This window comes from Periplaneta americana, chromosome 2, assembly GCF_040183065.1.
Source record: "Periplaneta americana isolate PAMFEO1 chromosome 2, P.americana_PAMFEO1_priV1, whole genome shotgun sequence".
NCBI lineage: Eukaryota > Metazoa > Arthropoda > Insecta > Blattodea > Blattidae > Periplaneta > Periplaneta americana.
The window spans coordinates 217,385,831-217,401,144 of record NC_091118.1 but is presented as its reverse complement, the minus strand read 5'-3'; the positions used below and the strand labels follow the sequence as shown (position 1 = coordinate 217,401,144).

Sequence of the window (15,314 nt, the reverse complement as noted above, 5' to 3'; positions counted from 1 at the left end):
GAAAGCAACAGGATATTACTGTCTCTCTCGTCCACAGTCTGATAGGTGCCGGATTGTTACTGTCAGGCACTGTGTGGCAGCTATCAGATTGGCAATGATAGTTCCAGTCAGGCACTCAAAGAAGAAGGTTATACAAGGTCTCTGCCGAAATTCTTCAGTGATCCGTCCCTTGGTGTGTTGTAAATTCTATAATTAATAACATTGTACATTAACAATGGGTCCTTTTTTGTGCAAGTTTACAAAGTGTAATTAAGATGTTTTATTATTATTAACTTATTAGTTTATGATTAAAATGTGACATCGATCACTTTTACACAAATAAGTAACAGAAATAAAACATTAAGCTTGAAGCTGCCTAATGTGGCTAGATTCTCGTGGTTGCATCTCAGAGAATTGAAGCTAACTAAAGGGATAAATATATGAGATACTACCAGTAGGTATCCTGTCTGACAATTGCTGTTTAATATAATTATATATACGTACAAACAGTTTCTCGATTGTGTAAATGTATTGCTCAGTGAAAGCTTACTAAGATTCTTTGGAAATCCAAATGGAACGTTTGACTGCGAGGAAAATGCTTCCTAGAAAACTTTCGCTGTTAGCCAAGTTGGGCGACTTTCTCAGTTGAGGAGTTTTCTATGTATTGTGCGTGTAGGTCCTGCCCAAGAGAAAGTGGTGATCATCCAGGTGCCACGACCCTGCGACCAGAAGACCAGCCTGTACCTGCTGCAGGACGACATGCTGGATAAGTACGCCTACTCCCACGACCAGTGCTCCAGGTACCATCATCATCATCATTATTATTATTATTATTATTATCATTATTATTATCATTATTATTATTATTATCATCATTATTATTATTATCATCATTATCATTATTATTATCATTATCATTATTATTATCATCATGATCATTATTATTATTATCATCATCGTTATCATTATTATTATTATCATCATCATTATCATTATTATTATCATCATCATTATCATTATTATTATTATTATCATCATCATGATCATTATTATTATTATCATCATGATCATTATTATTATCATCATCATTATTATTATCATCATTATCATTATTATTATTATCATCATCATTATTATTATCATCATCATTATTATTATTATTATCATCATCATCATTATCATTATTATTATCATCATTATCATTATTATTATCATCATTATTATTATTATTATCATCATCATCATGATCATTATTATTATTATCATCATCATGATCATTATTATTATCATCATTATCATCATCATCATTATCATTATTATCATCATCATTATCATTATTATTATTATTATCATCATCATTATCATCATTATCATTATTATTATCATCATCATCATCATCATTATTATTATTATTATTATTATTATCATTATTATTATTATTATTATTATCATTATCATTATTATTATTATTATTATCATTATCATTATTATTATTATTATTATCATTATCATTATTATCATCATTATTATCATAATTATCATCATTATCATTATTATTATTATCATCATTATCATTATTGTTATCATCAATATCATTATTATTATTATTATTATTATTATTATTGTTGTTATTATCATTATTATTATTATTATCATTATCATTATTATTATCATCATTATCATTATCATTATTATCATCATTATCATTATTATTATCATCATTATTATCGGTATTAATAGTTTCGTTATTGGTGGTGTGTCACTGTATATTGTTATTGCCATTGCTGTTATTGTTAGTGTTAATATTCTGTTACTGTCATTATTATTACTTTTTATTTAATAATAATTATTATTTTAGACGTGAAAAAAGGCAAACATAAATTTGACAGATAGGGATTTATTTCATCATTCATAAACTGTCACTGACATTTATAGTTAACCTGATAGCAGTAACCATTGCAGCATGGATCCCATTCATTTAGTCAAATGCGCGTAGTAATAATGCTGTAAATTACGTATTCATTCGCACCGCAATTCAAATAACTGAGCAGGTTTGGTCAACTTATATGAAACATTGAATTAAGGAGAGAGTTTTAGTTCGGAGACAGGACAGTCTGGCTGGCACCAGTACCGGTTTAGGCTTAGGCAACCTAGGCAGTTGCCTACGGCGGCAATTTCTGGGGGGGAGCGGAATTTTTTCTCTCTCTCTCTTTCTCTTCCTTTTTTCATTTTTATTTTACAGTGATTTTTTTTTTTTTTTTTTTTTTTTTTAAACGCTTGTTGGTAAATCTTTTCTGAAGTTTATTCTTGAACACCTTCTGGAAGTCGGATATTGTTTTGTTATTACATTGTCGTGGTCGCGGCGAGAGTAAAAGGAGAGTGTGCAGCTATATAATTATTATATTGTAATACCGGTATCACAGTATCACGTTATTACACTACGAAACTGCTTACATATAAGTGCTTGCATAAAGAATGCATTGTTGAAAATCAATTTGAATATGTGTTTATTATTTATCGCTATGAATAGTAACTACAACTCACAGTTAATATTTCCAATATACATCGTCAACAATACTATTTAATCACTTTCCAGCATATGCACTGTATAATTTGATATGAAAGATTTCTTCTGCAAAGAGTTAGAATTTATTTTTCAATTTACTTTATGCTTCCTATCGAAGTAAGAAATACTCGTAATAATTATTATATCACCAACAAAACCAATGCTTAAAAATAAACCACAGCCTGCCTTTCACAAATCAATTTTGTTTCAGCAATGAATAAGTCTGAATATTATGTTTCTTTCCATCGAGTCTGATGTGTTTCGTCAGATCCATAGGCAGAGAGAGAACCGGTTCCTTCGGGGGTGGGGGAAGCAAAACCATAGAATCCCCATATAAAGGGGTTATGGGGGACATCATCATTTACCTCCTTCCCCATTAAGCTTGACCGTAGTACAGTATATCGAAATGTGATCATTTAATAAAGGTATTTTCGGGGGCATGTTTCTTACAGCGTTACATCCACATGCGCGATGTTTCGGACCGAGTTGTGTAGGGCTTGAACTGTAAGACTACTACAAATTATAATAGGGTATGATATAACTCAAAATAATCTCCCCCTTTCTCTCTCTCGTACAGAAACACGTGCATACATCAACAAAACTACGTAACAGTGCTAACGGAAACTTTTTATATGAAGCTTACCTTCCTGAAGATGTCATATGAAAGTAAACTCTAATTATTTAATGTCGTCTTTAAGTTTACACATTATACCGGGATCACTTTTCTTTTTTCTGCATTGTTGTGCAGTATGTTATTCATATTTCTCCAAGTGGCGGCCTGAACACCTGCAGACTTCTAACACATGAGTACAGGCTGTTACAAAAAAAAAACATTACAGTGCTTCCATTCCTCAAATGAGCTATAGAAATTCTTATACATTCAGAAATTTGAAATAAATATTATAGTCAGACACATGATCTGAAGACATTAATTCATCAATTTAAGCACAGAAACTTAATCATAAACAAAAGCAAAAAAGATCTTTTGAATTCAGTATTTTATAACGTTAATAGAAAAAAAGAGTTTAGACAAGTTTGGGGGGCAGTGCCCCCACCATGCTCGCCCATAACTTCGCCTATGGTCAGATCGACTTGATGACATCATCAGTGCTTGCTCTGTGAAGAAAGTGCGAAGGAAATCTTCATAATTCACAAGTAAGAAGCATGCATTTTGATTTTAGTTACATTGAATTGTAACATTTTATTTAAAAGTAGTTTAAACTAAACATGACCTGTATAATGGCTACTCATAAACTGTTTGTGGGAGTTGGAGGGGGATAAATAAATTTTAGCACTGTCTAGAGGCAACACTGTATCTAAATCCTGCCCTGGTGTTTCCAGGAGAAGGTATTGAACAACTGGAGCATGTGTGGAGCTTTCAGTAAGAACGAATACCATCGTCGTCATCATTGTCTGCAAGAATAAGATTTTTTGTGCCTCTATCGGTCAGATTACATTCTGGCAGCTGAATTCTAATAAATCCGTATCAGCCATCTTTTATTTAGTTGGTCGATATTTCTTCTTCTGAAAGATCTATAATAATTTATCATTAATTTCATATTCTTGAAGTGAAACAGGTATAATGCCTAATTCCAAGGAAGCAGAAGAAGAAAAAGAAGCGTTTTTTCCATTCGTTTCTATACCCTTCTTACCAAATTGCGCTCTTTACATCACGAAGTGCCCCTGGACCAAGAATATCTTGATGCAGTGCATTACTTCCAAGTACCGGAAGTGAGACTGTAATGACGTCATGTCACAAGCAGCTCATTGAAAACCAACCAAACCATGTTCGTACTTCACAGACAATGCATGGTGAGTCCATTTTGAGATTATAGCAGTACTGAGATCTATCTGAATGTATACTCTGAGAATATATTAGGGACGCACTACGGTAATTCCCACATCACTCTGTTTACTCTCTATGTGTGTCTTATACTTTTCAAGGTATGTTATGGTTCCACTACACCAAAAATAAAAGGAATATATTTGTAACTTTACCAGGGGTGAAAGGAAAAAACGTGAAATTTGTTTTTTGTCTGTATCCTAAAGTTGATAAAATGGACTCACTATGCCGTGCCTCAGAGGTACAGATGTGTTATCTTGTACAGCTCTGTCTTCTTCTTTCAGTAATACAGTATTCTTTCCATTTGTATCTGTGTGTTGTTACTTTGGTCATTTAAAACTGTTCTATCTTTATTAATATGTACGGTATATTTATTTCTTTCAAATGCATTTCTAAATATACTTAATAAGTAACAAACGAATCTCATGTCTCTCGTCCTTCATGTCATGGTCCTAACTTTGCAGACCTCACATGGTGCAGCGGATCCCCCGCACCAATCTGGTGCTGGTGGTCATCAAGTCCATGTTCCAGACCTGCTTTAAGAAAGTGACGTCATCGCCCTTGGAAATCCACTACAATGGCACGGACCATCCCTGCCAGAAGCTGCTGCTCAACGACCTGCCACGCCGACGTCTGTCTGGCTGCTTCTCGGAAAATCCACTGGTAGATAGAACAGCTCTAGGGGTGCTACTGTCTTCATCTTTAAAGAAGGGGATGAGAAGGATATCCTACTTGTTGGAATCGTTACAAATGACCTCTTTACACGTTACAAAGAATCCCAACGAGTAGGATATGCTTGTGAGCACCTTTCTTACCTGAGGACTAAGTTACAGCAATTCTTCGAACGTTGTGAATTCCGTATTCATTATCAGCAAAGAAAAAACCCAGTCTGTACTCTTACATCATTACTTTCTCCCTTTTGTACATGAATATTTACTTCTTGTTGCGATCACATTAGTACTGACTCACTTACTGACTGGCTCACGCACACTCACCAACTGGCTCACACTCACTCACCAACTGGCTCACGCACACTCACCGACTGGCTCACGCACACTCACCGACTGGCTCACGCCCACTCACCGACTGGCTCACGCCCACTCACCGACTGGCTCACACCCACTCACCGGCTGGCTCACGCACACTCACCGACTGGCTCATGCACACTCACCGACTGGCTCACGCTCACTCACCGACTGGCTCATGCTCACTCACCGACTGGCTCACGCACACTCACAGACTGACTGGCTCACACTCACTCACTCACTTACGTGTGTTTGATGATCGTGATATTTAAGTGGAGGAAGCCGCAGTTTCTTACTAAGACAGTCGCTGTTGTTGCAGGAGCAGGAGGTGAAGCTGTGTGGGGACAGCGGCCGGGCGGTGCTGAGTGCCTCCGTCTGGCTGGCGGCTTGCCTGGCACACTGGCTGCGTCGATGAGAACCTGCCTTGCTCAACACTTGCTCAGAAACATTCTTGGTGAAAGAAAGTGAAGTTGCTCAGTCGAAGCCGCAACCCTGAGACAGACTCGTCGGCATTCCTTTGTCTCAATCAGAGTTATGTTGTTTATTATTACAACATACAGGCGTGTACGTGTTTCATTGAACCAGCTTACATTATGGGTGCTTTCCAGCAAATTTTAAAATTAGATTCATTGTAACAAAGCTTGTTAGATGAACATTATCCAGACTGTAATATTGCTTTTTACCAATTTCAATAAATTTTTTATCTTGAATGTCTTAAAAAAAAAAATTGATGCCTATATGTTCAAAGAATGGAAAATTGCCGATTACCGAAGGTGATTTGCACTGAGAGGAAGAAAAATTGTTAGTGAAGTTAAGAGTTTGCTGGAAAGACGAAATAAGTCTTTAAAGTCGGACACGCCATTTTGTTTAAACCTTTAAGAAGAAGACCGTGGATATCAGGATTGTTTACTTAATTTTCAGACAGGTACTTAAAGAAATTAATGCGATTTTATGAAGTTCCAGCATTTTATCTGTATGTGTTCTTGTGAAAATAAAGACAGTCTTGTATGTAAAACAACCTTCGGTGAAGTTCTTGGTTATTCTGCAGCATAAAGCACAGAAAGCACAGATGGATAATTTTTCATCCAACAATCCACGAAGTCACATTGAGGATTCACGGCCAGTAACATGGATCTAGCTCAGTGGCGGCTATTCAAGTGAAGTAGGTGAGGGCCACTTTCACCCCTTTTTTCGTAGTTTAATAAAATAATTTATATTTTATCAATAAATTAAAATAAAATGCATTCCTCACTAAACCATATTTTGCTCTACTTTTTAATCCCTCTTGTTCGGCTTAATCCACTCAGTTAACCTCTTTCTGGAGCACTTCAGAAGACCCCCCCCCCCCATCAGTCAGGCCACGTGGCTAGCAGACCAGGTAGTGAGGGATGTGGATGCTGAAGGTCCAAAGGAGACTTTCCTTTTTGCCTTTAGTAAACAAACCCGGTTGCCATGACGACGACTTGCTTACGTGAATTGCTGACCCTTTGTGCGAGGCTATGATGAAGATCTGTTGAAGAGCCATTCACCTGGTTTCTCTCTTCTCGGAAAACATTGGACCAGGGTGGCAAACTGTAATATTTTGCAACTAAATAAGAAAACATAAAATATTGTGTAAGGGAATCAAATATTGTTTAAATTTAAGATATACAGTAACATATATATTTCGGTATTTTTTTAACGTTAGCATCTCTTGGATAATATGTTTTGTGTAGATTTTGGAATATTTTGAGTACTATGTAATAAAGAAAGTTGACCTAAAATTTGAAACTACATTGCAGTCTATGCATATTCTTTGTCATGACAAGCGCAGTGAAGTGTTACGGTGTTAGCAAGTGTATTAATACGTTGAAAACATGAATACGTTATACGATTTAGTGTGTAATGTTTTGGAGACATCGTTCTCTCGTTGTTCTGCAGAAGATAAACAAGATATTTTAAAATGTGACAGACCGACACCTCACATTAATATGGAGCGAAGTGTAAGGTAAAAGATTTGAAAGCAATCTGAGAAACGTAATTTTATCCCTACGGATTTATTTGTGGTGTTTTTTTAAGGCAATGCATCTGTGAAAATCCTAAAATTTGTATTTATTAACCTATGATCTTCAAATTTTTACCAGATCATGAAAATTCAATGTTAATACAACACAGCAAATTGCACTGCTGTATAATGTACTGTTCCTGAGATATTAATTTTTAATTAAACTTTTAATTGCTAAATTTATATTTCATCAATATGCACCATGCGATGAACGGTTTCAAATTGCTATTAATATTAAATTTAATAAATTAAATAAAATTTAATATTTGCCTTACAAGATCAATATAAACAGACTGATGTGGGGTTTCAGACATGTCTGTGGACAATAGACTAAACAACAAGCATCATCCTGTTGTCCTAGAACTTCCCAGAGGAGGGAGCCACAGTAAAATAGAAAGTTTATTCATAATAAAGTACTGAAAAAACTAAAAACGTTTTTTCCATTTTCGACCAAAATTTCACATGGATTGCCTTAAGTTTTCTATTCAACAGAATATTGCTTTCATTTTACTATAAATTGGTAGTCGCATGTTCTGAAGGTGATTTAAAATACAAAAAGAGCTTATGAATACGATTATGATTTTGTATTTTGTTATGGGAAAGTAATATTTCTTCATTTCTTGTGTACGCTTTTAATTTGATGTGTTCTATAAAATGTTGTGTTAGATTTTTGTCTTTTCTATATCATGTGGTATATGTTGTGTGGAAGTTGTGTTGGAACAGTGAATTCTTCAGTGTTAAGGGGGCGTAAACTCCGAAAATGTTGCAAATTTGTACGTATTATATGCTGTGAATTTCATGAAATTTAAGAAAATTTGAATATATTACATTAAACCAATATGGCCAACGTATAGCTTACAAAATCGTTCGCATCATCAGTGATGATGATGTGGCCATCCATTGATTTCAGGAAATTACCCAGAATTCTATTGGCCTTCACCTAATTTATCTGGCACGAGCCACCACTGATCTAGCTTAAACTTAAACACGACAATCATATTGAGGATATCAGGGCTAATAGCAATGGATCTTCCTTACACACGACAGTTCATAGTGTTGTAGTATCTGAGGGGCTCACAACCAGAGTGGACCAAGTCCTTCCGGAATAGTTCTGAGATATTGAGTCTCAAAGTTCCTGCAGTTCTTATGAATTGCTGTTTATGCCGTCTGAAATCTGCTGCCAATGAAACAAGAGCTCGAATCAGAAAAGTCTTCTTAGGTAAGTGGTGGAACAAGACTTTTCTCAGCATTTCGGTTTTTCCTCCATTATTTTGTTGTCATTGTCTTTATCATCTTGAATTTTAAATAAATGCAGGTGGCAGAATCAAGAATTGTACCGGTATTCACATGATAGTGTAGAAAAAACTCTAACGACATTTGCAGGTTGTGCGGGTTGTGGTTGAATAGCTTGCTGTGCAAACTGCTGCTGTCTGCCCCGTGAAGGAGATCTCCTTTCCTTAGAATCAGTGTCCTCCCCTCGCAGGCAAGCACTAAGAAAACTGTTGCCAGACTGACGTCCATCATGGGATTTGATTGCCACCACTCTGTTTGTTTTCACAGCAGTTATATTCGATGACGGCCTTCCCTCAAACCACTCCATTAACCCTCATCTACGTACAGTGTGTGAGTGCTATAAGGAGGGGTGTCAACCAAAGTGGAAACGTTTACAAAAGTAAAGCAAGGGTGATTATTTATGAGCTTCCTTCCAGGAGAGAAGGCCGTTATGTTTCGTCACTAAGTAGAGTGGAAGTGGAAAATGGAGTGAAAAGAATGGCAGCTTCCTTCAGTCTTATCGAGTTCCGTCATTTGAATTCCTTATAATCGAAATATGTTACGAAAATATACTGATGGAGAGCATAATTATATGGCAGATTGTTGTTTGTGTTTGAAGAAGAAGGCAGGTTGCTACAGAAGCAGAGGCGGCACGAGGCAGGCTCCTCTCACCCAACACTGGCACTGCCCAGGATACTGGCAATGGGATGGACTGTATTGATTTTAATACCGTTTGTCACTTTGTCAGTCTGTCATGGACCTTTTCAACTGTAATTTTAAATCTGATTTGATGACGATTAACATATTTCCATATTCCTCATAATGGATGAAGGATGGTGAGTGGTCAAGTGTGGTTGCTTATCAATCAGATTAACTTTTTCATAAGATAATTTGGGTGCACGAGTAAGGCCAATAAGATAGCCGAGTAGTTCGAATATAGACGTCTGGTAATCTTGACCTCTAGGTTGAGTATTATTATGTACGTAGCTCAATTAATTTAGAATTCAGTTAATTAAAAAAGGAAAGAGTAGAGATCGTAGGCCTACTTATAATTTTTAAGATCAACAGCTGCTAACTTTTAGTGTGCATTCCTGTACATCTTTTCGAATCAGAATTTTTTTCGAAAGGCTATAATCCAACTTTCAAGTTTCCGAAAGCCATTCTTCAGAAACTCATTAATTTCGAATAACAGAACTGTTAATAGCACGGTATAAAGCCACGGTTTGGTTACGGCGATTATAAACGCTGGCGATGATCGTCAGGAAGTGGTTTCTTTGTCAGCGTACATTGTTGTCAAATCTCATTTGTTTTGCTGCCATAACTCGATTCAATATTTCTACATGGCCTTCTCTAAATATCGATTATTGAACATGTATGCGACGATGTGCGTCCTGAATTAGCTTCAGAACATTCAGAAGCATCCTCCAGCGATCTGCGTCGCGTCCAATGGTCTACGCTGTAAAGCCTTGCTTTTTCTGAACCGACGCATGCGCCTCGCACGAATCCGGACTACACGAGAGATAGTGAGTGGTTTGTATAACTGCGAGATGCGCAGGACTCGCATATCGCAGCTATAGAAGCCACTCCCTATCTCTCGTGTAGTCCGGATTTGTGCGAGGCGGGCCTCGCGCCTCGCATCCGTGCGTTTTTTTAAGCGCTTCATGCCTTTGCTGCAGCAAAATGAGGGTCGAAAAAAAATCGCAATTAGGTCAGCTGACTGCAAAATGGTGGACAAATAATATTGACATCTATTACTGCAGTAATAAATTTAACCTTAAAAGAACCGAACATGTTAAATAGTTTCGACTTCCATGATAATGACATAGAATTATTATTACTAAACGATTTTAACAATAATAAACGTTGCAAAAGACCAAAACATGCATTCCGACATGATGGATCGTGCAGCAAACTCGTAAAGCGATGTTTTGATTTGCTGCACGGTTGCTACAGCGCTTTACGTCTTACTTACTTACTGGCTTTTAAGGAACCCGAAGGTTCATTGCCGCCCTCACATAAGCCCTCCATCGGTCATTATCCTGTGCAAGATTAATCCAGTCTCTGTCATCATATCCCACCTACCTCAAATCCATTTTAATATTATCTTCCCATCTACGTCTCGGCCTCCCTAAAGGTCTTTTTCCCTCCGGTCTCCCAACTAACACTCTATATGCATTTCTGTATTCGCCCATACGTGCTACATGTCCTGCCCATCTCAAACGTCTGGATTTAATGTTCCTAATTATGTCAGGTGAAGAATACAATGCGTGCAGTTCTGCGTTGTGTAACTTTCTCCATTCTCCTGTAACTTCATCCCGCTTAGCCCCAAATATTTTCCTAAGAACCTTATTCTCAAACACCCTTAACCTATGTTCCTCTCTCAGAGTGAGAGTCCAAGTTTCACAACCATAAAGAACAACCGGTAATATAACTTTTATAAATTATTCTAACTTTCATATTTTTTGACAGCAGACTTACGTCTTGCTTAAAAAAACGCACGGCATCTCGCATGCGTTCAGAAAACCGAAGCTTAAAGAAAGCGTGCTCATTCATTGTAACTGCTAGCAACTCCAGACGACAATCGCCAACGATGTGCGCCCGGCGATGATCGACGTAAACAAACCGCAGCTTTAAGGTGTTAATAATTAAAAACTATACACGCGTTATTAATTACGAGTAAAACAGGGGGCCTAGCCTTGAAGTGTCATTTGCAAACTACTCGTGGCCTTCATTACTGTCTTCCTCTGTATAAGAGTCAAATAATAGAAATCTCTCAACCTGAATGTTTTTGTCGTGAATCTCAAGCAGATCTTCTAGTAATATCGGATTTGTCGTTTGACCACATCTCCTGTCCTTTTGGATTGATTTCTTTAAATTTTCCCTTTCAGGCAAAAACTTATGACACCGGAAAATACTCCTAGTTCATTGTGCGATATTAGTGCTGGAAGATCTTGGGCTGCACTCTTCATGTTTTGTTTTGCTTGCTCTGCCCCTTCTCTGTTCGGAGGAAGAGAATGGCATGATAGTTCGTCAGCCTTAAGAACTCCCTACCTTCTGGATCTCGTTTCATAATAGTAGTCTGCTATATAAATCTATTTAATGAAAATTTCAATCCTTCCCTTCCAAATGTAACTGTTGTATTCTTTCTCTGCATTTTTCGGTTTGTAAGTGAATAGGTGAATAATACACAAACATTTTTATAATAATAAAAATACACACAAAAGGGCATGAAAAATTACAATTGCATCAATGTGGCATCATGTGACTGTAGTATAAGCATTACTTAGCAACACAAAAAAAAAGTACCGGTATTGTAGTTTCATAAATTTTCATGAGGAAAATAATGCTTCTTCTTCTTCTTCTTCTTCTTCTTCTCAGTTTATTTATCGATGTCCTATTGGTGAAATAATGGTTAACGGAAAAAATTCTTTTGAGAAAAATATGCATTACGAAAAAGTTTCGAAAGAAGTGGCGTTATCATAATTTGAGAAGCTAAAATACGGACACATTAGTAACTTATCACGGGTTCGATTCCCGCTTGGTCTGATTGCCTGCTGGGTTTTTCCCGAGGTTTTCCCCAATTGTAAGGCGAGTGTCAGGTAATCTATAGCGAATCCTCGACCTCATCTCGCCAAATACCATCTCGCTATCACCAATTCCATCGGTGCTAAATAACCGAATAGTTCTTACAGTGTCGTTAAATAACCAAGTAAAAAAATAACAAACCTTCAACATAGGACATGTCCGCCTAAATACGGACTTTGGTAGCCCTAGGAAACAGGGATTCGGAAAAAGAGTACAATTAAGTATAGAAAAAACAGACGTTGGAAACAATGGTTTCGGAAAAATGGTTGGGAACGTTTAGGATGATACGTCACATTTAATACGAGTATTGTTCTTTTATTTCAGTGTAGATAATTATGCAAAGACAATTCAAAATACTTCAAATTCAACTACATGCCCTTAATTTTCATTTGTCAAATCTGGCAACTCTAAGTAAGAGATATAATATATCTATTATGCTGTGCGATAAAGTTTGTATGCGCACTATTACGCTACTACCAGTAGATGGCGGTACAATAACATAGGCGTAAAGGAGTGTGTTCAAGAAACCAAGAGACACATTGATCTCTCTTATCTTTGTATTAGCCTATGCAAAAAATGAAATGTACCCAGTTTGTAATTTAAGATGGCTGACAGCTGTCATAAGGTAATTGAAAATAAATAATGTGAAGTGAGGATTTGTTAATGAGTGTATAATATTGTTTCATAGAAACTCTTTTTGTCGTGCTGAATAAATTATGAATAGATAGAAATCAGTTGAACTTATCATACTCAGAAAAGGTCCGTTTTGAAGACTGGAAATTGCGTAAAGACGTGCTTGACTCTTAGCAAGAAATGAGAGATGAACAGTTTATTTTTTTTTTTTTGTCGTGTTCGTTGTGTTCAACCGTGTTACCGGTACCGAAATGGATCAGCAGTTTTAAGACTTGGGAGAATCGTGAAAACTGTGAAGGCGCAACTTCTTAACATCACACCGAAAAGGTAAGCAAGCCTACAAGTCTGTTGTAGACAGAGTGGAAGGGAGACTTGGTGTCTTCCAACATTTCGTTGTGAGCTAACGTAATAGAGTAACTCTCCCCCCCCCCTTTTTATATAACCCGGATTTTGGATTTTAAAAAGTTGAAGACTTGTTCAATTCATGAGATCGAGTAAGTAGGCCCACCGGTGGAGAATCACCCCATAGGCTACTGTGTGCAATTGTTTAGATTGATGTACTGTAAGTAACTATTTTATCAGTCCAAAATACTAAAATGCCACCCGCTTGGGCTGATACCTGGTTGCGTTTTCCGAGGTTTTCCCCAACTGTAAGGCAGGCAAATGTCAGGTAATCTATGGCGAATCGTCTGCCCATCACGCTATCACCAATCCCGTCGACGCTAAATAATCTCGTAGTTGATTCAGCGTCGTTAAATAACCAAGTAAAAACAATATACGAATCTGTGACAGGTTAGGTTAGGTTATGTTAGTTTAGGCTTTTATTATGCCTTGCATATACGCTGGGCAAAGGCTGGTGATTTCTTGCTTTGTGTTGTCAGTAATAAGAGGGGGGATTTTCACTTACGAAATTACGAGGAGAACTTAACGCTACTGTCCACATTTCACGAGATGATCCGAGTAAGGAATGCAAGGTTTTCCCCCACTCACACAACCAAACATCGAGACAGAACCGGGTTTGTGTGCTCTAAACTTTCGCTATCAACTACAGTGAAAACATTGTCCCTCAGTAAAACATTAACTTTGTATCCGAATTATTAATTCATACAGGCTACATATTATACATTTAATATCTATAATTAAGTTAATTACGGAAAGCAATTATTCAGTGACAGTGTTATACTACATCAGTCAATGTAAATATTATATGTTTGGTTTACAATATAGTAACTAATAATAATAATAATAATAATAATTTAATTTATTAATTTAATTATTTAATTTATTAAGATTTTTTTTAATATATAGAAATTAAAATTTTTACGAGTATATGCTGCATGTTATTTAAATGAAATATTAAAGCTTCATGTATACTTTTGAGCTTACTAAACTTTTAAATTTGTTCCCCTCTCGAAGTCATGCCCGTGGTTAACTGAAGTTATTGTAAGTTTCAATAATTTAATGTTGACATTATGAGAATATTATTAAATCAGTCAGTGTAAATGAAATTAGTATTAAATTACAAAAAATAAATAAATACCTGCGTATTTAGCAGTTCTTTCTGTAGCATTCATCAAAGGACACAATAATCTCTTCTGCCTTGCTTCTTCATCATACATCTTTATTACATTCGCTATACTTTGTCGTTCTTCACTATGCACAGTTTTTCCATTTTTACACTTTGACAACATGATAACTGATATGTGACACTATTGAAATCAAACAGAACTCTACTTCGCTTTAAAACTACTTAACTAAATATTTCACTGACTAAACAAATTCGTAACTCATTGTCTAACTAAATTACTAATTTAAGATAATTGCCTAATTAAAGGCAATCTGCCACGATCTTTAAGTTTAAGAAATTAAAATCTGACTTAAGAATGTTTTAATATAAACTACACTTGTTATCCACAGTATTCACAACACCAACGTCATACAATAAAATCTCAACAGTAACTAAAATGCCTGCACAGTTTGCAAAACCAACGTTTTCAGGTGGAGTGTCACTGAACTCTGTCCCAGCCAGTCAATGCCACCCCCTCATCTGCCTGCTCTTTCAGACGCACTAAGTTATTGTACATTTCCTTACCCTCGTCTCTTACCCCGCAAGGACCATTCCCCCTCGCAGAGATCATCTCGTGAAGTGTGGACAGTACAACGTAGTCACACTTCTACGATGTACTAATTGCATTCATTCGGTCTTCTGATCATTGCTGGTATCTGTTAATTCTCTGAAATAACAATGAAGAGATAGGAGAAGATAGAAGGACGAAAGGAAGGAAAGAAAGAGGTGGACAGTAGTTTCATCAGGAGACTAGTCACGAAGGAAGGGGCAAAGTCAACTTGTCGGCAAACATCGAAACT

General features: G+C 36.5%; 1 protein-coding gene across 4 annotated transcripts in view; it reads left to right on the top strand.

Moving 5' to 3' along the window:
* LOC138695131 (voltage-dependent calcium channel subunit alpha-2/delta-3-like) overlaps nucleotides 1-6,431 on the top strand; it is a 91,337-nt gene extending 84,906 nt beyond the window's left edge. For all 4 annotated transcript variants that reach the window (XM_069819552.1, XM_069819551.1, XM_069819550.1 and 1 more), the window contains 3 exons: nucleotides 656-779; nucleotides 4,853-5,051; nucleotides 5,733-6,431. In XM_069819552.1, the coding sequence (XP_069675653.1) occupies nucleotides 656-779; nucleotides 4,853-5,051; nucleotides 5,733-5,828 (419 nt within the window). In that variant the 3' untranslated portion in view covers nucleotides 5,829-6,431. The remainder of the gene's footprint in view (nucleotides 1-655; nucleotides 780-4,852; nucleotides 5,052-5,732) is intronic.
* The last annotated feature ends 8,883 nt before the right edge of the window (nucleotides 6,432-15,314 follow it).